Raw genomic sequence first — 23,757 nt, 5'->3', positions numbered from 1 at the left:
GCACATACGGACTCGGCACGAAAAACAATGCGATACAAAGTGGATTTAAGACACTTGGTGGTTCGTCCCTTGATAGACAGCACAGAGGGAAACTGAGCCACAGCCTCACAGCACAGGCTTAGTAAGTAAGGGTTAGGCAGCACAAGGCTCAGGGAAGGGGAGCCTGGGAAATAAAACGAACAGAGAAAAAGAGCCCTACGTGACAATATTTCATTTTTAACACGTCTCCCACCACCACAATTGCCCTCTTTCAAAGGGGTCCCCTTCTTCCAGGGAGAGACGCAATTGGTTGCGTCGGCGCTGTCGCCTGCCTTCCACTGACCTGCTGAACACGCGACCTATTCGAGGAGGCCAGTGCTGGAAAGGACCTAAAATCTAGAACCCCTTCATCTTACTAGTGAAACAACAGGTTTATGGAAAAGAGACTTCCCCAACGTGACACAGCTTACCAGGAGTAGGAGAGCTGGGATTTGACTAGGTTCTCTAACAGCAAAAAAGGGGAGAGGGTCGTGGGGTGGTGGTGCCCGCGGGTATTTCCTGCAGTCAGGCTGGGGCCCCACAGGGACTTCTGGGCTGCGGTGGTCTAAGTCAAACAGCGTGGGAAAGAAGTCCCTGGAGGAGGCAAGGATTCTCAGCGAGATTAAGTAATAGGAATGGGCTAGTTGTAAGTTTCCACTGCCTTCCCAACCTGGGTGTCATAAGAAAAGTGCAATGGGTGCTTCATTTAAGGGAGTTCATTTATCAAAGAAGAATATCTTTAAAGGATGCTCAAGGACAGTGACAGGTCATAGAATGTCAAACAGGAGCAGCTTAAACTTTCACAGTAATTTCTGCAGGATCAGGAAAGACGAATAAACACACAAAATTCTATTGTAAATATCTACGAGGAATTTGTATTTACTTTCACTTCTAGCCCCCTTCTTTTCTTAGTGGACAGTGAAATTGGCTATCTGTGGCCTGCTTTTCTAAGTAATTCTATACTAGGGAAGGAACCACCTACATCCATTCTGGTGACAGAGGAATGTCTGTTTAAAGAAAAAGTTTATTTTGCTCTAGGAGGTAACATACAAACTAATCTAACAGATGTCTTTACACCCACTCAGCTAGAGCTAAGGTCAAACCTTAATCTTGGGAGTTTAAAGAGACTTTAGGAAGGGTTGTAGAATTTATATACTCATTGAATTTAAAGTAGGAATGGGCTAAAGATCATCTAAGGCAGCATGGTGCAGAAACCAGGAAGGCCTGAGTTCAAATTTTGCCTCATTCCCTAACTGTGTGATACAGGAAATGCCTTGATATTTGTAGTACATATCCCACAGAGTTGTGAGGATTGAAAAAGATAATGTATGTAAAATATTATAGAGAAGTGGTTATTAGCTAGCTTAACCTTTTCATTTTACAGATGAGAACATGAGGCTCAGAAAAGGGAAATGATTTTTCAAGATCATACAGCAAGTTCAGTTAAGAACAAGGACCAGAGCCCAGGGGAGTGGCAGCATGCTACTGAGGAAAGAACATTGCCTCTGGGGTCAAGAGGCTGGCTACAGCTCTCACCTCTACCATTTACTACTGGTGTGACTTTATGCAAGACACTTCAATCTCCCTGGCCTAGGATCCTACATGTTCCTGATGGTGTCACACCCACATGCCCTATGGGGCCCACAATGCTCTCCAGTTATAGGGAGAAGCAGATTAAAATGTAATTGGAAAATATTTAACATATATAATCAGGTTTTTGAGCAGGTCCAATTTACTCAGCAATGAGCCTCCCTGCATTTTCTGATTGTCTGCCTCCTTTAAAAGGTGGGAAGACTGAGCTAGTTGCTTTTTTCCTGGTAGGGAAAAAAAAATACAAATACAATAAAACTGATACCATCACATTTTAAAATTAAGTCAATATGTAGCCCACAGAGATCCTTATGTATGGATTGGTCACCCCCTTTTCTATTTGAATTTTATACCCTTACCCTAGAACCTCCCAGACCCTGGTACCACTGGAAGCCTGTCTGGAATTCTACAATTGCAATACTCCCAATCTGCTGCAGTAGCCAGAACTGTCTACTTTTGCATTTGTAGTTTATAGCTATGAGATGGATGTTTAGTCTTTTAGAAACTTAAGAGGTCCGTGACATGGACTGAAAGGAATCTGGACCAAATTGTCAGTAAATCAATACCAAACTGCCTAGTTCAAATGATTTCTGGGGAAATCAAGTAATCCTTTACAACTGCAATATCAGCCTCATTTGTGGCAATGTGGTAGATGGCCTAGCAGTAAAGGCAAATTATGATCCTGAAAATCCAAATCCTAGAGGTTAAAACCTAGGCCCAGAAGGATGTTCAGTTTGTTCTCTGGTATCTGGTCATTTCTCTTACCACAGTCTATTACACTTTACTACAGATCTTCCAAGTAAAACAATGCAGAAATACTAATCATAGCCTCAAAAAAGCATATATAACTATGGAACTTAGGCACCCCCTTAATTTTCCTCTCCCTCATATCCTCACTCTCTAAGAACTCTAAACAATAAATGACTGGATTATTTCACAGAACCTCAGAATTGAGGTAGTCATTCGGATTTCACTTGAAGACTATAGTGATGGGGAACCCAGTGTCCTTTTGGACTACTCTAAGCAACAGAATGATCGGTCTCCCTTATAGCTATAGCTTCTAGTTTTGCCCTATACAGAACAAGTCCAATCACATGGTAATCTTTCAAGCACTCTAAGACAGTGATGATATCCTTGCTAAGTCTGCTCTTTTCTAGATGAAATAATCTCAGTTTCTCTCACCTAACCTTATGAAACACAATTTAAAGTCTTTTCCCCAACTTGGTTGCCTTTCTTTTGGACACATTCTAGTTTGTCAAAATATTTCCTAAAAATATGGTGTCCCAAGACCCTGGATTCTAAAACCTAAGATTCCACATTTGAGACCCTATCCAGAGCCCTGTTTCCCAAAATTACTTAAAGTTAGAATTTAAATGCCTTATTGAAATTTACTAAGTCAAGACTAAATACAAACAGTTCTTGCTTTATGTAAGTGGATAGTTTCACAGATCTCTGTGTAAAATGTTTTTTATATAATACAAAGTTGCCTGTGGAAGTGGAGAAAGGAAGGAAAAAAGGAGGTAGGAAGGGTGAAGGCCAGAGACAGAGAATCCAGAGCAAGAGGAGAAATAAGCAGGGCCAGGGAAATCCTATGAAGGCCTGATCAGAACCAAGGGAAAGGGGACAAACATTTGGAATTAGAGTACAGACAGAAGGAAAACAGACAAGAAGAGGGGGCAGAAAAGAGTTTGAGTTTGAGATTGGGGCATAGAGATTCTTGATTAGCACAGAAGGTCTCAAACTAAGCTCCCAAGCTGGCAGCAGTGGCAGTGTTCTTTCTGCAAATTTATTTTTCCGCTTTCACTTGGAGGTTTTTGCGGGGTGGGGGAGTGGGGAATGGGAATCCAAGAGTGCAGAGCTGAGGGGTAAGAGAGGAGAGACAGCAAGCACAGTACTATACAGTAAAGTTAACAGAGGATTGTATTATTATTTTTTTTAATGTGGATTTCTTTCAAAATTCTTTACATAAATTCAAATTTGTATAAAGCAAGAACTGTATGTTTTTTCTTCCTCATTTAAAGAAATAGGCATGCAGGAGGTGAACAAGTGCATACCAAATACTAACCATTCCTGTGAAATATTACTAGGGATTCATTAGGGTAGGGAATGTTGAAATATGGGAGGAAACTTCAATTTGGATCGATTTGTCTTAGAGCGTGACCAATTTACTGGCATCTATCAGTTAATTTGTAGGACCTTTAACACTGGAAGAAACCTTAAATTTCATCTCGTCAAATCTCCTCTATATACCTGTATAGAATATACCTGTATTCCACATATGAGGAAACTGATTTGCTTTCAACCAGTAAGTGGAGAAGTTAATTTGGAGAGGAACCTAGTACCTTGGACTCCAATTTAATCCCTTTTCCACCAAACTACATTCATTTAAATGCTAAATAAATTTCCGCTGCATCTATACTTTATTCAAGTGTCAAAATAACTGCATTCTGAGAGTGACCAAAAAGAGTAGGAAAGGATAAACTATATAAATACCAAAAAAAAAAAAAACCTAAACCCAGACATTAATATTATTTCAATCTCAATAGATTTAGAGAAACAACAGGTAGTTTTTAGCTTCCTATACAAGGAAAGAATACCCAGCTGGACAGGAAAAATACCTGATTGAGTTTGCCTCCATTTAAATCAACTATTCCCTTCCTTCCTTTCTTTCTTTCTTTTTTTTTTTTTTAATTTTGCTGAGGCAGTTGGGGTTAAGTGACTTGCCCAGGGTCACACAGCTAGGACATGTTAAATGTCTGAGGTCAGATTTGAACTCAGGTCCTCCTGACTCCAGGGCTAGTGCTCTATCCACTGTGCCACCTAGCTGCCCCCTTCCTTTCTTTCTTCCTTCTTTGAAGGTAATAATATTGTGAGAAATTTTTTTAGAGCTTTTGATTTTTCCAAACCACTTGGAGATATACCTAAAGTGAATTCATTTCAACAATTATTAATTGAATATTGTGGATATAGCCTGTGGACTTAGCTGGGAAGTAGTCAGATATTGAGTTTAGCTCTTTATAACATAATTGTGAGGTAGATGGGCGTGCCAGATTGGAAATAGTAATGAAGTTGGGATTAAAAAGATGTAATTCAAATCTCAGATTCATAATTAAAGTTGAGTAAGTCATCTGAGAGTTTCATTATCTGAAAATGAGGAAAATATTTTATATTATTTCATAGGATATATATGATGAAAGGGATTTGTAAACCCTGCCATGTTATATCAAAAGTTCCTCACCTGGGGATCTCTAGACCTCATGTTAGATTTCAGGGGTCTGTGAACATGTATATGAAAAACTGTATATTTATTTTCACTAACCTTTGGTTTACTTTGTAATTTTATATATTTTATTTTATGCATTTAAAACCATGGACTGCCCAAGTGGTCCCTTGCACAAGAAAGGTAAAGGAACCTTGATCTAGAGCAATGGAAGTAATAATCCTTATTAAGCCAAGAATTTGTAATACTGGTAGATTAACCAATTTTAAGTTATTTCTGTGGCACTTCAAGGTTTACAAAGCACTTTGCTCACAAAAGTCCTGTGAAGCCCGTAGCCCAAAGTATCATCTTCCACATCTTACAGATGAAAAAACTAAAGCTAAGAAAAGGACAGAAAATTCCTGTTAAATCTGGTGTCATTTTTATTCTTTCTATGAGTCCAAGCTATCTTGAGACATCAGTCTTCATAAAGACTGCTAACAATTTTGCTGGGTTTTCTCATAAGAAAGCCTCTAGGAAAGCCATGTATGAGTATTCTGTGGAGACAGGAAGACAATAAAGAAGCTCCCACTACTGACATGGAGAGGCTGAATTTATTTAAAGATTTGACTTGACAAATCTTCCTATCTCTAACTATAATATCTTTTGAAGTCTTGGAAAGATGCTTTCTGATGCATCATTTAAGGAAATGTAAACACTATTATATCTAGAACTCTCTACCAAAGAAACTATTCTTCATGAATGTGCTGATAAAATGTCACAGTGAAATTTCAAGGCTGGAAATAAGTCTCCTATGGCTTCTAAGACTATAGCAGGCTATCATGAAATTCTTTGCTTTAGCTTAGAAGCATAAAAAGTTACAGAATCAGATCATGTTCATTCACTCATTCAAAAAATATTTAATGGGTGGCTGTGCACAGTGCACTGACGGATAAAAAGTTATACAAAAATGGTACCAGCCCTCAAAAGTTTCAAATATAGTAGGAGAAATAAGACACAAACAGAGATACTTATAATGTCAGGCAGTATGTAGTAAGTGCCTTATGAGTAGTACAAATAAGGGTTTTAAAGGTATAGAGGATGCAGGAATCAGCAGGCTGGATTAAGTCATGCATTATTGAGGAGATGACATTGGAACTAAAGGAAAATTGGGTTGGATTTTAATAGAGTTTAGAATATGGGGGGGCACTTTAAGAATTAAAGTTCAACAATGGGGAAACAGTGCACATTTTGGGGATGGTGATTAAAGAGTGGCTGAGAGTGTTTATTTTATGGACTAGGGGAATTTAACAGTAGGTAGGTTAAGGCCAGATCTCGGAATGGAAGTAACTTACTTAAATTCATGCAGCAAGTAAGCAAAGTTGGGATTCAGCCCAGGTTTTCTGACTTCAAATGCATAATGTAAATTTGTATAAAGCAAGAACTGTCTGTGGTTTTTCTACAACATCATGCTGCTTCCTATTTACTGCCTCCATTTTGCAGCATCCTTGTCAGGTGGCAGAACAAGACTCTCCCTGAATGTTTCCAATGATGGAGAGTTCAATGCTTTCATTTAAGGTTCTTATTGTTAGAAAATTTTTCCTTATTTTGAGCTGAGTACTGCATTCCATTTGTTATTTTTTCTGCCCTTTGGACCAACTTAGGACAAGCCTGTGTCTTCTTCCATATGAAAATCCTTTAAATATTTGAATGAAGTTTTCTTGTTCCTTCCTCTGCCTTTCAATTCCCTTGAACATTCTTCAGAGGACAAGGTTTTAAATAATTTATTCTGACTGCCATACATCTTGTCAATATTTCTCTTGAAATATGATGCCCTAAATTGAACACAGTCCTCTAGATGCAGCACAAGATAATAGAAGACTATTATATCCCTTAACCTAGATAATACATGGTATTCCCCCAAAGACTTGTAGCTTTAAGATGTTAAAAGTCTAGGACTATACTAAGACTTTGGGGATATCTTATAAACTTCAATAAATACTGTCTGATATTGTGGTCCTTTTTTAATATCTTAGTATGGCATGAAGGTTATCTTAGAATCTCAAGGGCTTTGCTAAGAGAATATAAACTCTTGCACATCCTATTAGACTGGAAATGTTTTTGTTATGGGCTTGGGAATGATGCTGTGTCTTTCAGCTGAGAATGAACCTACTTAAATTGGGAGAGGTTTGACATCAGATTGGTCACTAGATGATGAATTTGTTCTATCTGCAGCATTTCATGAAGACAGTCTTTTAAAATGTAAAAAAGTTTTTGAACTCAGGAAAGGTGCCAAAACTAATGAAATGATGGATTTTTTAAAGTACCAAAGTATAAGATTCTTATAGCTTCTTAAAATAGTAAAATCATGCTTTTGGCTCAAGCTGAATCTGAAATTAAGCCCCCAGGTCTTCAAATTGCATTTCACTAACTGAATAATCAGTCTTTATCCATTTAGTTTTACTTTGACAGATACATGATCTCATTAATGTTGGTATTTTTTCGAAAAGGAGATTGAAACCCATTCATACTTTCTTATCCAGTGCAACTTTTGTCCATGCTCTTCTATAAATCTTCCACAGAAGGGTACCTCCAAAGGGCTGGAGTAGATCTCTTGGTTTCATGTAGGCTTGCAGGCAGTCCATTAGTTACTAATTGCTCTTGCTACATGATGAGCACTTCTCTTTTTATGTTCATATATCTGATGACATCTCACTTCTACATGTGTGCAATCTTCACCAATAATGTGACACAGTCTATTCATGCTGACTATGTGCCTTTTCATTGCATGTTGAATATTTGCAGTGTTAATTCTTTGGAGATTGTAATATTCCATGATTCAAACAGTATCACCAGAAGAATACAGTTAAAAATATGGACCTTTGTTTCAGGGAGAAACGTATATGTTTATATATGCCACTAAAAGTACTTGTGTGTTTCCCCAAAAGTGATTCTGCTTTCTCTCTTCCTCTCATTCAATTTCAGGCTAAAATCATTGTCCATTGTCTCTGTCCATATATTTGTATCACTTCTATAAGGCTTTCCATCCAATTGCACATCATAGCTTCAACAAAGGGAATTTTTTTTTCTACTTGGTTTATTTTCTTTGCTTAGTTAAGATGAACTCTTTTGAATGATTATGGACCTCTCTAAAGAATTCTGGAGTTTGATGAAGTCAGCATATTGTAATCTGCAAAAAGAAGCATCCAGAGGACTTCAGTGTCTTTAGGGAATTTCTCTTCTATTGAATCTGTAGTGGACATTCTCTGTGATAGTGGCAAACACTTTTTGGTAATTATGTCCTTTTTTTTGTTTGTTTGTTTGTTTGCGTAATATTCATAGTCAGTCAGATAGTTAAACTTTCCAGCAATCTTATATGATTATGGAAGATACCTTGTCAGAGGAAAGCCTTTAAATTCTGCTCCAGCGAACAAAAACTTTTGTATTATAGTCAACAAATAATAATTATGGTGGGATTTTGTATTCTTTAGAACTTTCAGTCACTTACATGGTTGTAAAGAGGTGTTTTGTAGTATAATGTCATTTGTGAAAGCCTGATCCTTTCTTTCTCAAATCTTCATCGACAATGCTGTCAGTTAGCATGTGGATTGTTCTCATGAAATTTTTGTAGAAGGAAAATAGGCATTTGGGTTGGAAGTTATTGAATGTTTTCTTAGTTGTTTAAAAAATAAGGTCTGAGTTTTTTCCAAGTGTTTAGTATCTTCCTTTTTTTTCCTCCACATATCTTGAGAATTGAATTCTGTTTCCTATTATGTTTAATCTTCTTGGTTTTAATTCAGGCTTTTGAGATGCTTTTGGACTTGATTCTGTCATCCATCATAATGGCCATCCCTCTGAATTTTGTGCCACATGAATAATCAACAAGTATTCCGTGTCTTCATTCAAATTTCTGAAACAAATATTGACTAGGCCAAAGCTAAGGCTAGAACCCTGAGACACAACACTAGAACTTTCTTTTTTCAATGGACTTTAATTACATTTTGAATATGGTTGTTGAATTTTTTGGGTATGGTTGAACCAGCTTCATATCAATGTAATTGTACTATCACTCGCCTCATATTTCCTAAGCTTATCAAATGTCTCATGTCCAGGTTTGTTATATGTGTTTGTGTGTATGTATTCACACAAGCACATATATGTATACATATACATATATACACATTATATTGTGGATTATTCATGTTCCCCCTTCATAAATTCATAGGTTTAAAGCTGGAAGAGCCCTTAGAGGTCATGTGAGCTAACCCCACTGTTTTATATAAGAGGAATCAAAGGCTCAGAAAGATTAAATGGCTTGCTCAAGGTCACAAAGATAGTAAGTAAGTAGGGTCAGAATGTGAACCTATGTTCTCTTTCTCCCAAATCTACTACTCTTTACATTGTACCAGGCTTCCTCCTCCAATAATAATTCAGTTAATGGATATAGTACTATTTATCAAATAAATTTCTCTCTCATAATTTTTACACTATCAATGGACATGGTAGGTAAATATTCAAGATAGGCAAAGATGATAATCTGTAATAGGTCTAGTTTTCAGTTGTATTATATTAGATAATGTGAATATTTTTAATCATCATTCAACTACCCCCACTCCCCTTACAGTTTCTTTAATTTCTTTTCAAGCTAAATTGTATGCTCAGAAATTACCAAAAGAACATTTTTCTCCTGAAAGGTCTAATTAGATACATGCTTTCATTTATAAAAGTGCCTGTTTTCTTTAGTAACTTACATGAAGTAAGTAACTGAGGTGAATTTCAACAAATCTTCAAAATTCTTTATTTTAGAAATAGGACCAGAAATATTATCTATGTTATATTGCAAAACTCGGAGTACTTCATATTTAAAGATAGTAATTTGACACATCATGTATGTAGTAATAACAAGTACACTACAGGTAAATAATTTTATGAAAAATGGAAATTCACCTGAGTTACTGACCTTCATATTTTTCAGTGCTTTAAAACAAAGGAAAGAACCATCTAGAACTTTTTGCTTAAAACTACAGACCACATGCAGCACTTAATTAATTTTATGAGTATTTACACAGGATTGAATTTAGGTGACCAAATGCTATAGAGATTTTTGTGGTTGATCACCTGTTGTCCTCGGCATATTAATCAGAAATTTTATTTAATACTGTCTAGTTCCTCTTTTCTGACACTAAAACCTCCCCCATCATGGTGTGCAGGTGATGCTGGGTTTTAGAAGATTCTGCCATCTAGAAATTTGGCACGTCCTTCCAAGTTGGAAAGACTTTTCTTATAGGCCCAACAATAGACACAGGACCAGCCTAGCTAAAGGTAGAGAGGCTCAGCACCAGGGTTGGCCATTAGTTCAGGGATGTTTTTGGCCACAGCAACTACAAGAGCTAGTGGATCAGTTGCTCTATTGGTTTTCAGGATGAACTGAAGCCTAAGTAAAAGAACTCTTTGGGTTGGTTTTGCAATATGAAGAGTCACAATCTGTACTGATGGTGGGAGGACCACAAGAATGAAATAATGGATTCTTAAAATAAAGAAATATTAAATTCTTCTCTCAAATATGAGAAATAAAACAATCCTAGTCTATTATGTTAGCTACTATCATAGCTTAAAGTATCTATTCCAAGTTTTTTTTTTTTTTTTTTTGGTAGCTCCTTAAGGTTCTTGTGTCTGTTATCTTCATTGTGTGAAAAAGGCTAGGGATGAAAACAGCTTGTCACGTGTATGGTGGCCTCCTTCTGGTTTTTTTCCTCTGCATTACATTCAACTTCCCTCCCTCTTGTGTACATCTCTCAGATTTTTAAATGCTCCTTTGAATTTGTGACTCCTCAAATATTCTGGCTCAACTGATGCTTTTGATCCCTCCATGGAAACAACCGTTAGCAATTTCTTATTCTTATATATCAGGATGAGGAGAAGCCAAAGTAGGAAAAATAACAAGATGAAGAAGATAAAAATAAGCTTATGCTGAGAAAATATTTTTAAAAAAACCTAGGACATAAAATAGCAATTGGGAGAAAATAATGCAATACCTCTGGAGCATAAATGATCCAAAAGCTAATGGATCAGTTCCTAATTTTGGCTTTTAGGCTGAATTGATGCCTAAGTAAAAGGACTCTTCTGCTTGGTCTTGCCTTTGAAATTATTCTTTTCAACCATCATGCATCTTATGCCAAAAAAAAGTCTGGCCTTTCTTCTGGGGTTTAATACTGAGCTCATCATGCAGAGGTAAGGATTTTTCCAAGTAATCCATAATATGCAAGCAAGGGAGATAGTACTGATGTTGCATGTTTCCTTTCTATTTTTATATTAAGGCTGTATCTCATAGGTTAGTGGGCTAAAAAAAATAGCCCTATCATAGCCTGAACTATAAAAACTCTAAAATCACTGACCTGCTATATTTCATTGAATCAATATATAAAGTAGGAAATCACCTTTTAGAGCTAGATTTAATGTGGTATATATATTGTATCACTTTCACTTAGGTGGATAGCAAAGGTCTATACATACAAAAAAGGAAAGTAACTAGATGTACTGAAATTAAAGGATTATAAGACTGTGCTTGGTGGAAAATGAAAGAAATCTGCCAACAGAATTAAAGAACTAAAGGGAGAGAGCACTGGGTGGTGGGAGGGTGAGAAAGGGATCATCAAACTTTTATAACCAAAAAGATCAGGTATCCACCTCTACATTATAATGTAGTCTTCTAAGATAAAAGGCTGAAATTTTGCCATGAAATTTGTTCTACTAACCCAGCCCCAAATTGTTTTTTAACCTCTTATGTTAAGCTAGGGAGGAATGACAACAGTATACATCTTTGCATGCATATGTGGGAGGTCTACCCATTGGATGGTAGTTAGTGAAAAGACAAGAAATATGCACAATATTTCAAGAGACATTTTTTCTTGACATTCTGATTCAAAAATAAAAATAAATCAACATAAAAGACAAGGACACTAAAGAAAGGAAATCATAGTGTCTCTTGCTTTCAATAATTCTCATTCTTCTGCATATCAGGAAAGTTACCTCTGAAATTTAACCAATCAGCTTCCCTCTAAAGAGTGGATACAGAACTGGCAGAATAAGAAAACAACTGGTCATAACTTTGTGTAACCTCATCACTTCTTTATATTTAAGTGAAACTGAGTTATCAATAGGAGTAGGATTTCTTGGTTATAGAAAGCAAAGCTAAAGAAAATCCTTATTTGTAATAAAATCAAATGACTTTTTTACAAAACATTTCTACAAAATACTTATAATGTGAAATAAATTAGAATTGTAATGAAAAATAATTGTTTATCTAATTATTTCAAATATAAGAGGTTTGAGGTAAAGAAGAATGAATACTTTTATTTTATTAAAAGTTTCAATCTAAAACCTCAATGAAATCTACCACTTTTATTCCAAGAGGGGCTGATGGTACTTGAACAGGGAAAGCAAGGATCAAGATGGCACCAAATGTTGAAGATTTACCCAAACTGGCCTAATATGCAGAACAGTTGGTCCAATAGATCAGTGACCGATTTTCCTCAGGAAGTGGTGTCAAAACTTTCCTAGAGAGTATAAACTGCTGTAAGAAAAATAAAGATGGCAAATATGATTAAGATTGTCTTTACTTCAAGTCAATAATATCTTCATCAAAGGAAGCTGTGAGCTGAAATGGGCTTCCAGAGGGTGGACTCTCCTCTCTGGTAGCCAAGGTATCAGGATCTGAACTTGTAGAAAGGAGACGCCCATCAGAGTTGTCTTCAAAAACAGGTCTTTCAAATGAGCCTGATAGGATCCTATAAGAAAAGAGAGAAAAATTACTATGTAAAATAATTGGTTAGGTTAAGATGGCTTTCAGCTTCCTTACTAGGGTACAATGGATTCGGGACTGCTGTCCTAAAATTGCCACTGTAAACAATCATTTTTTTCCTTAACCCCTTTTATAATAACGGCTGTCACTGACACAGAATTTAAGACATTCAAAGTACTTTACATATATTATTTCACTTGAATCTCAGAACAATCCCTATGAGGTAGCTATTATAGGGTTCCACTTTACAAAAAGAAACTGAGGTCTAGAAAGGTCAGTCAACTTGCCCATGCTCACAGGAAGGTCAGATGTAGCATATGAATCCACCTTTTTCTGATTCCAAGTCCAGAAGTTCATTCTATGCCTCCATGCTTCTTTAGCCCAATTGGCTTTGGAATGTGCCAATTGGGGTTCAGTCCTTAACTAACACTGACCTCACAATAGTCTAATGACTATCACGATTATATAGGAGGTCATATGGAACAGCTTTGAAGAAGATCTAATCAGAAATCTGTAAACTTAGGACTCTATTCCATGTTCTTCTACTCCTTTCACTCAACCACAAAAGTGGTGGGGAGAGGGGTACAATGATAGAACCTGTCAAATCTAAGTTAGATTTAGGCTTGATGTAAGGAAAAAACTTCCTAACTATTAAAACTATCCAAAAGTGGAGTATGTTGCCTTGGGAAATATACTTGTTCTGACTTATCATTGATCCTTCTAAAATAAGATGTTCTGAGCTGCTCACAAACCCTGAAAGGGTCTAACCTGGACAGAATATATATAGCAGGATGTGCCTCTTAATTCAATTAAAAATTTGCTGTCATGTGATATGCTGAACTCCCCCAGATCATTTTTCAAATAACTGTGGCCTGCTCACACCTCCCCGGTCCTATCCCTGGGTGGTTGGTTTCTCCATCTGTGGCTGCTGGAGCATGTCCGTGGGCTGCAGCCAGCCCAAGTGAGGTCTCAGACACAAGCACTTCTCACACAGAGATGACCATTCTTGCCCTGAGACCATCATATTATATCTTAGATCACCATATTCATAGTTTAACAGAACTCCAAGGCCAGTGCTTGAAGTGCTATGACATGAATTGTACCCTTCCCAAGCTGCTCCTCCTGGGTGTGCACACAGGATACACAGGAAGGAGTTCCCTAGAAATCAGCCCCCATTCATGGATCAGGGATGATCAGCTCAGAGGGTTTTTGATTTTGCTGCTGGCAGATCAGGTCTGAGAGGAGAAGGTGTGTAGCTGTAGGAGGAGTAGTAGCTATAATGGTAACTCATTGGATAGAGATCCATTTCTGGGTCACAGAGAAAGGAAATAAGAACAGCTGCAAGGCACAGCCAGAACAAAGCCAGAAGTCTGAGATAGATGCTTTAATCAGATTTCAAGAGAGAGTGGGAGTAGAAGCAAAATTGACCCACATGGATTCAATGCCATCAGAACTGACAGTTTGACTGCTTCCACCCCAGGGCCATCAGCTTGGCTTTTTTCCTTTCTTTTTGCTATCACAAAGAACGTTTCCATGGATATTTTGTTATATATAGGACCTTTCTGTCATTGTTCTCCTGGTATATGCAGGATGCAGGGTAATGGAGTATGAACAATTTAATGACTTTACTTGTATTGTTGTAAATTGATTTCCAGAATTGCTAGACCAATATCACAGACAGCAAGGTGACGCATTGGCCAGTCTCAGATACTTATTAGCTGTGAGTTGGGGCAAATCATTCACTCTGCTCAGTTTCCTTACCTGTAAAATAATAGTAATAATAGAATCTATCTCACAGAGTTGTTATGATTATCAAATAAGATATTTGTAAAGCACTTAGCAAAATGCCTGACATATAGAAACTGCTTATTTTTCTGTAGTCTCTTCAATATTGATTGTTTCCATTAAAAAAAAATCATTTTTGACAAATTGATGGGTATGAGGTAAAATCACAGAATTGTTTTAATTTGAATTTCTCTTGTTATTAATTATTTAAGCAATATTTCATGTAATTGTTGATATTTTCCTTTTGTTCTCCTGAAAACTAATATGAATATTCTTCAGTCACTCAAAGGATAGTTTTGAATGTGCTTCAGAGAACTTTTGATGAGCTTTCCAACAATATTTCTATCCTTGTGGATAGCTATCAATATTTTTATCTTTGACTAGGAAGGAATGATCTTTCATTCCTCAAGTTTTTATAATATTTTATCTGGATTTCTCCTTTGCATTTATCCCTTATACTCATATATTAGAGTTGATTATATACTTACCTTTTCTTCTTTATTATATTTTTAGCTCTTCTGAGAACAAAGTCCAGGTACTGATTTTTTTTTTAAATTTTCAGTAATGAGTTTTACATATAGCATATGCCATACATATAGCACTTAAAAAGTATTTTTCAAGTTTATTTAATGATAGATTTCGGACTTCTTAGACCCTCATGAATGCCATCTTCACTATAACTTGCTCATTCACAGGCGTGTTCACCTCAGCACCATTAAGAAAGGCACCAGATCCAAGATTATGATCTCTAAAAATAATTTTCTCTGATTACAATTTCCTGTTTTACTTCTCCTACTTCATTTCTGACAAATCTATTCATTACTTTCATCTTGACCGCTTGCTCCTCAATCTCCTCTAGTTCTCCCCATCCACTATCCCCTTTTAGGATTCACTCTATTCTCTTTGCAGTCCTGATTCTGTAGTCACACACTCATGGTCCTATCTAACTTTGAATCCCTACTGACCTCATATCTTTGCTAACCATGAACTGCAATCTCTTCTTCTCTAATTAAGGACTTATCTGTTCTGTTTCTGTCTTGCAAATTCTTAACTCTAGGTCATCCTGCAGTTTGCTTTTTCTGCTCATCTCAGGAGTCATTCAGGGTGAAATCAGATGACCATACCAAGTCCATAACAAATTGATTGTATCTAACGTTAACTTGACCCTTGCTACTGCTATTATTTATCCTGGATTGATCCTCCAGTAGCTATTCCAAACTTTCTACTCTCCTTTTCCTCCTCAGCTCTACTTCCTTTTTCTCAATGGAATGCCTCCTTATCTTCTTTTTTCTTTATCTAAAAGCCATATATACGTTCTTCTTGTCCTTCTTCTTCTTCCCATTAGACTCAGTGAATGGACAAATTGAGTTTTTTGTTTTTGTTTTTGTTTTTGCTGCTGCTGGTGGTGGTTTTTTGTTTGCTTTTTGTTTTTGCTTTTCTTTGTATTACTAATTCTTAACACAGTGTATGGCACTTAGTAAGCATTTAATACTTATTTGTTGACTGAATTCTGACTTCATGAGGTAACATAAAGTCAGTGGAGAATATCCTGGGATAGGACATTAGAACAGGAAGATATAGTTAATCCAAGGAGGCCTTACATATGATGAGTTACATCCTAAAGTATGAAACACTTATATATATATGATTAGTAACTATGATTGTTCTAAGATACTTAACCATTACACAATAATTAGATGACATCCTCTGGTATAGTAGAGCAGTATAATGAAGATTACACCTCTCTACACCATTCTCCCCGACCTTTTAAAAGGCTGAAATTGTAGTTTTTGCATGAAATGTAAATAAGGTATCCACCCTGAGAATAAAGGTATATATTCTAGATGAAAGAGCACCAGTACTTGTTTGATGAGAAGTGGGGCTGGAAAGAAGGGGATTTCTGTTTACCTTACTCAGGGATAGTTGGTAATATATTAATAGCAAACCTTGTCTTTTTTTTACTGTACTTGGTAACTTTAAGTAAAATTACTTTTGCTTAAAATGAGTATGTGTATATGTACTTAATCTCTTGTAAAATACTGACTCAGTCCAATAGACTTATAAATCTATATTTCTAGTCCTGATCTGTCTTATGAATTTATATTCTACATTTTCAAAAGATATCTGGACACTTTGCTGCCTAGATATCCTCCTGCCAACTGCATGTCTAAAACAGAATTTATTTCTCTCCCTAAAACTTACCACTCTTTCCAACCTTCCTAATTCTGCTTATGGCAATACTATCTTTTCATTCATTCAGGTTCAAAACATCAGTCATTTTTGATGACTCATATAATCTAAAATCACAGAATCTTTCTCTAAATCCTTGACTTCTCACTCTTTTTTTCTCTCTACTTCTCTCTCACCTTCCATCCAATTTGTTGCCAAGTCCTGTAGATTTTACGTTCATCACATATCTTGCATATGCTCCCTTCTGGCTGACATTTCCACCATGCTGGTCCTCAACATCTCAAATCTGAACTATTTTAATAGTTTGCTAATTGGTCACCCTTCCCCAAGTCTACTTATTGACTGATAGCCTCTCTCAGTGATCTCTTCAGCTCTGATGGATTGAATTATTATCTCAATGCAAATGACTCTAAAATCATATATCTGTCCTGCCTGTCCTGTTCTGTATTGCCAACTGCCTGCTAGGTATCTCACTTGAATGTACTGTTGATATCTCAAATGCCACATGTCTTAAATGAAACACATTTTCTTTCCCCTAAACAAACCCTTCCTCCATACTCTGTTATTTTTGTGGAAGGCAGTATCATCCTATGAATAACTCAGGTTCACTATCTCAGATTCACCCATGACTCTTTCCTCTGCTTTACTTACCACATGTAGTAATTTATCAAGTCTTGTGGTTTGTGGTTCCACAACCTCTCTTACATCCATTCTCTTATCTCTACTTACAGCACTAATTAAGACCTAGCACTTATATTATTTCAAAAGTTTCCTAATTGTTTTCCTGACTTCTAGTCTCTCATATCTTTATTACTTTTCCATACAACTGCCTAAATAATTCTTTTTAAGGCACAGAACCAAAGCCATGTCCATTTCCTATTCAAAAATGTTTGACAGCTTCTTTATAGCTTCTAGGATAAAATAGAAACTTGTCAGAGTGATATTTGCAGCCCTTCATAAGCTGTTTCCAATCTATCTTTCCATTTTTGTTTCATGACTAGGCAGCTAGGTGATACAATGACCATAGGCACTTACTTAACTCTATTTGAGCTTCAGTTTCCTCATCTGTAAAATGGGGATAATAATAACACCCATTTTCAGAATTGTGAGGATCAATGAAAAAATATGTAAGCACTTAGCAAACCTTAAAGTACACTATATATGCTAGCTATCCTTATTCTACTGTTCCCCGCATCTTTGTTTCAGTTACTTTAGTTCACATACTTTTCTCCAAACTCAACAATCCATCTAAGATCAAGAATTTGCTTCTTCTTTGCCTCTGTCTCTTAGAATACCATTCCCTTCACAGTTTAGCTTAAGTGACTCAGTGGATAGTGTGCTGGGCCTGGAGTCTGGAAGACATCTTCCCAATTTCAAGTCTTCCTATGTTTAGTCTTTTCTTGTTCCCTCTCTGGTATGTCTCTCCTGCGGCTCCCCCCATCCCATTATTACTGTTCATTCTCACCTCAAATTATCTTATTTATATATTTTTGTACATTGTATCCCCCGGCATAATATGCATTCCTTGGTTTTCATTTTTGCATTGACATCCATGGCACCAAGCATATGGTAGGCATTTAATTAATGTTTGGAGCATTTTTTTCTTTTCTTTTGCACCTCTGAACCCTCCCAAGATATTTTGGGGTCTGCTGGTTAGATTTCTTTCTTAAGAACCATGTCTTAAACCAAAACCACTCTGATTCTCATTGGCCACCAAATAGTCTTATTTGGTCATTGTTTGGGAACCACTAACTCAGACTGAATGTATATAGCAGCCATTTCTGCTTTGGCCAGAAATCCTGGGGGTCTTCCCCTCCAAGATTTATTTATTTAGATTTTTTTCTTTTTTGGACTAGGTGAAAGAGGAGATTCTTTACCTCAGTTGCTACTCAGCCTTAACACGGAACGGGTGCTGCCTCAGTCACACTGAGACCCATTGAAGACCTTAGCTTAAAAAGGCCAAGGTCTCCCATGGCATCCAGGGCCATCTCCAGTCATGCTGATCTATATCTGGTCACGGGACCCAGATGGCTCAGGGTGCATGTGGGGGAGTGAGGCCAGTGACCTTGCAGAAACTTCACTGGAATCCAGCTCATTTACATGTCCCGGCACCACCTCCCTGATGTCCTGGCCCTCTTGAGAATGAAGCACAAACAACAACAACCTCTGTGAGTAAGCTGAGGCTGCTAGATAGAGCTCCAGTCTGGAGTCAGGGAGACCTGAATTCTAATCTGGCCTCAGACATGTGTGACCCTAAACATCTCACTTAACCCTCTTTACTTCAATTTTTTTTTTTTTATCGGTGAAGTGAACTGGAAAAGGAATTGGCAAACCACCTCAATATCTTTGCCAAAGGGCATCACAAAGAATCAAATGTGACTGAAAATGAACAACAACAATGCAAATCTAGTGGGTGGAATAGCAGGTAGCTCTAAAATTCTCCAGCCCAACTTGTACCTGATCAACAATAATATTATTTCTTTGTACCATATCATTGTCTCTGATGCTGCCTATAGGAACCCAGTCAAAGTACATTTCACATAGTAGCTCTTCAAGTACCAGAAGACTGCTATCTAGTCCCCTGTAAGTCTCCTCTAAGAGATACCAAATTTCTTTTACTGATCCTCTTATGTGATGGTCTCTAATCTTCTCATTATCCCCCTTTCTCTTTTCTAGATGAGTTCTAGCTTATCTAAACATGCTGCCCATAACTGAACTCAGGACTCCAAATGTGGCCTGATTAAGGCAGGGAACCTTTAGAATCTCCCTTGTATAGCAGCCCCAGCTGTCTTGTTTACCACTGGCATCACATTGTTGACTCATGATAAGTTTGTGGATCATTCAAATTTCAATTCCATTCAGCAAACATTTATTAAATGCTTACTATGTGTGAGGCATTGAGCCTGTTACTAGGAATTCAAACCAAACAAAACAGTCCCTTCCTTTGAAAGGGTTTACAGACTACTGAAAGGAAACAATATATACACAGGTAAACAACACAAAATGTATACAACATAAATGCTCAACAGTTTTTCTGGTACATGGGAGGAAATATTGATGAGAGGAAGTATTGATAGCTGGAAGAGTCAGAAAAGACCCTTTTGGAGATAGCACTAGGGCTGAGCTATAAAAGAAATGAATGATTCCAAGGGATGAAGATTAGGAGGGAGAACATTTCTTTCATGGGCACAGACTGAGGAAAGGGATGAACGTATGAGGTGGAATATCTCATACAAGGAATAGCAAGTGGACTTCACTAGCTGAAATGTGGAACAAAGAAGGTAGAGTAATATAATCAACCCCCCAAATTAAGTTGCAATCTTATAGAAAATATTTAAATACAGAGTGGTTTATATTTTATCCTAGATAGGAAGTTAGATTACCTATTCAAATTTTAGCTCGGTTGTTTGCTATTTTCAGTTCAACAAACATATTCATTTAGGATCATAAACCAAAACTGATTGGAAGAGATGAAAATGACTGTATCTTGGAGGAAAAAATTCCTACTACAGTTATTTTCTACATGTAGAAAACTAGATGACTCTTAACTCTGATACTGTCCTGTGTGGTACATTTGTTTAGGCTGTTCCCTCCATACCTAAATTGTACTTCTTCCTGACCTGGCCATTTTTATACTCTTACTTCAAGATCCACTGCATATACCATGTCTTCAATGCAACTCTCATTTCTCCTATAGCTACGACTGCTCTTTGTCTTTGATTCTTGCTGCCAAATACCATGATATGAGTGCTCTCAAAGGAGCAGGATCCTAGAGTTGGAAGAGACCTCAAATATCACTTCATCTGGTTCTCTAGTTCTGAAGATGAGGAAGTGAAGGATAGAGATCAGATGACTTGGACAAAGTACAACAGACAGAAAACAGCAGAGCCAAGATTTGGATTTAGTCTTTCTTCAGGGTTAGCATTTTGTCTTGCTGCACCATACTGATGGGCTTCTCTGTCATCTTTATTTGTCAGAAGGAGTGAATAAGGACATTTCTTCTGATATTTAATTCCTTTTGGCAAGCCAAACTTCAGAGCAAAATGATGCGGTAAGTCTGAACAGACAAGCACCTGAGCTTTATCTACCTACTTGTAAAAATCAATTTTAAGCTACCTAATTTTAATCACCCACTCGGTGAAATGTTACAGTGGACTGCTCAGGTGTGGTGGGAATGACAGATGTTTTATGTAGTTTCCTTTTAAGGAAGCAGGGAAGCCATTCTGAGGAGTCTATGTGACTTCCTTGTCACTTATGGCATAAAAGGCTCAGTATATGGAAAGTTGGTATTGGAAGTTTTACTGGAACGGCCGCAGCTTTGATGGAATGCCTTTTTGACCTAGTCTGGCAAGATGCCACAGGGAATGTGGAGGCAGAGGGGAATAGAGTCTGACTTGAATTAATATACTTTAAGATCCCTGCTGTACAGGGAATGTTTCATTTATGTATTTATTTTTGTCCCCGGCACCTAGTATATCACCTGGCACATGCAGTAACTGCTTGATAAATGCCTGATAACTTGAGGAACTGTATCATTTACGTAATGTTGTCACATTTTAAGTGAGTGCCATGAGTACCTTATTGCATTATAATCCCAATACTAAGACATAGAACTGGTCCAGAATGTCAGGTTACCTGTCACTGCTTGTTGATCTCACTGCCCCCTGCTTGGGCTCCCCTTCTAGCTGCTTTCGGGATGCTGTCTTCTGCTTTGGTGCTCCTTCAGACCTGGGTCCTACTTCATCAGATAGGCCTAGACCCACGGGGAAAAGATTAGTTTAGAGGAACACAGAAATATTCTTAATATCAAAGTTACTATATGATCCTTGATCAGAACCTAGGTAGACTACTAAGGAGTTGACAAATGACATTTGGTTTTCTCTGACTGGTACTGTGTAAAAAACAAGTCATTGGTTCCTAAGTGGTTTGCCTCGGTAAGAGGCAGGGATTCTTAATTATCTTTATAATATTGCCAAAACAGTCCTTTACCCTCAGAGACATGCACAGACATTTCATTGCTGCACTTTTCTCCCTCTTTACATTACCACAAATATAAGGCTATTCTCACTAGAGGAAAGATATAATAGAGAAAAGCACAGCTGGAGCAGTCTGGAATTAAAGAATGCCTTCATATTTTGGCTGTCATTATCACTGGCAGACATTCCATAGCTTCTTTCTCTTTTCTCCTTTCATAATTATAAGAGTCTAGAGGTATCCAGCAATGGGTTACCAAATCTGGATCTGGGATAGACTTCAAGTCCATATCACAACCACCTATCCCAGAACTTGGACTAGACAAAGTGATCCAGGCATTTTTCCTGTCCTCCTGATTGCCCACACCCCCAACTCTCCTGTATTTGGAGAAAGAATATGCTGAGGACATTAATGTCCCTTCTTGCCTCAACCAGTTAAATAGTTCTTCAACACAAAATTTTCACAAGTAGGGTTCCCAAACAGTTGGTACTTCCCTTTGTTTTCTGGCTCCTTTTTTCTCTAGCTTCCCTAACCCTTGTTCTTGAGAATTACTGTTTGTTGGCAAAAATGCTTCTCTAACATTGTCATCTCCATCCAGTCTCAGCTCTACTTCTCCCATACTTTCCCCTTCTGTTGTGGTCCCTAGAACATCTACCATATTATTAACAATTTTCTTTCATCTTAGAACTTTTCCTCTTATTTTCTTTTTTCTCCAGAAGAAATTTCATTCCTGACTACCTTCTTTAGTGTAGTTGCTCTTTACTGTCCAATCACTAGAGGAAAGCCCAGAAGGACGAATGGCCATATGCTTTGTTTCTCATGGCCATCTCCAGACTATTTTTTTAAACTCTGTACCCATCTTTTAAGGTTAATACATCTTAGCATGTTCTTCCAGAGATTTATGGCTATAAATCTATTGGTTTCTAGGCTATTTCTTTCTCATGGGGTTTAATACATGGGTTTCACAGTCTTCTCTACTCTAACCCTTTCCCTCATATTTGGGGACCTCAATATACACCCTGATTTTTACCCACCCGTTTATTCACCTTTTTAATTCCTTTCTACTCCCACTTATCCCAATGACCTTGCCTCCTATTGTACTGAGAAAACAGAGACCATGGGCTCCTTCAATCCTCTTTTTCATCCTTCAAACTAGGATTACATCTTTACCAATTCTCTACTTTTTAATTCCTATCTTTGAGAGAAAAAATTGCTTTTCTATTTACCAAAGCCTAAACCTTTGTGCCCTCAATCCAATCCCATCTTTTCTCTGGGAGCTTACCCTATCATTCATGTATTTTTCTCTTGGCCTACGTCTCTCTTATTTCCATACTATCTTATCTACTACCTGATTCCCCAAGGTCCATAAGCATGGTGAAATCTTCCTCATTTTTTTTTTTAATACCTTTCACTTGACTTTCCTCTACCTTCAGATTGTCATCTAATATCTCTTCTCCCTTTGACTGCCAAATTGTTAGAAAGTCACCCACACTCATTATTTGCCCTTCCTCATCACTGGTTTTTATTCCCAATACTTGACTGAAACTGTTCTCTCAAAGGTTAACAGTGAGTTCTTTACTACTAAGCTTGATTGCCTTTTCTCAGCTCACATGCTCCTTATCATGTCTTCAGTTTTTGACACTAATGATTGCATCTTCTTTCTCTATTCCATGATATTGCTTTCTCCTAATTTTTCTTCTACTTGCCTGGTCACTTCTTCTCAGTCTTGTTTGTGGGATTATTATGAATTTCGTACCTCATGGCTCTATCCTGAGTATCCAGCTCTTATCTTTACTCTGAATGTTGGCCTGCCTGCATTCAATTTAAGAAGCATAAAGTATCGACTACTTGTTGGATTCTTCTACCTGGATGAGTCACTTATATTATATGAGTCCTAAAGATTTTGAAGCAGGACTCATTATCTCTCTTGAATTCAATCCTTTCTTCAAATTTCCCTATTGCTTTTGAGGATATTACCACCAAGTATGTTATCCTGAAGTCATCCTTGATTCTTTCCTTTCCCTTATCCCTTTCCATATCCAGCCACTTGACACATAATATTGATTCCAAATTCACAACTTCTCTTGCATTTACCTCCTTTCCTCCATACACAGACATGGCCTTATTTCATATACTTATCACATGATACTTGGTAAAGAATGGATAATACTTGATTAGGAGTTCCAGAACATGGGTTTAA

At 37.2% G+C, this 23,757-nt stretch overlaps 1 protein-coding gene across 2 annotated transcripts in view; it reads right to left on the bottom strand.

The window, feature by feature from the left end:
- Positions 1–699: 699 nt before the first annotated feature.
- The window catches only part of GARNL3 (GTPase activating Rap/RanGAP domain like 3), a 233,839-nt gene continuing 210,781 nt past the window's right edge, over positions 700–23,757 (bottom strand). For both annotated transcript variants that reach the window (XM_051979671.1, XM_051979670.1), the window contains 2 exons: positions 21,219–21,336; positions 700–12,594 (listed from right to left, as the gene is read on the bottom strand). In XM_051979671.1, the coding sequence (XP_051835631.1) occupies positions 12,423–12,594; positions 21,219–21,336 (290 nt within the window). In that variant the 3' untranslated portion in view covers positions 700–12,422. The remainder of the gene's footprint in view (positions 12,595–21,218; positions 21,337–23,757) is intronic.

The sequence above is a fragment of the Antechinus flavipes genome, chromosome 2 (genome assembly GCF_016432865.1).
Source record: "Antechinus flavipes isolate AdamAnt ecotype Samford, QLD, Australia chromosome 2, AdamAnt_v2, whole genome shotgun sequence".
In the NCBI taxonomy this organism is placed as follows: Eukaryota; Metazoa; Chordata; class Mammalia; order Dasyuromorphia; family Dasyuridae; genus Antechinus; species Antechinus flavipes.
This window is presented reverse-complemented; position numbering and strand designations above follow the sequence as displayed.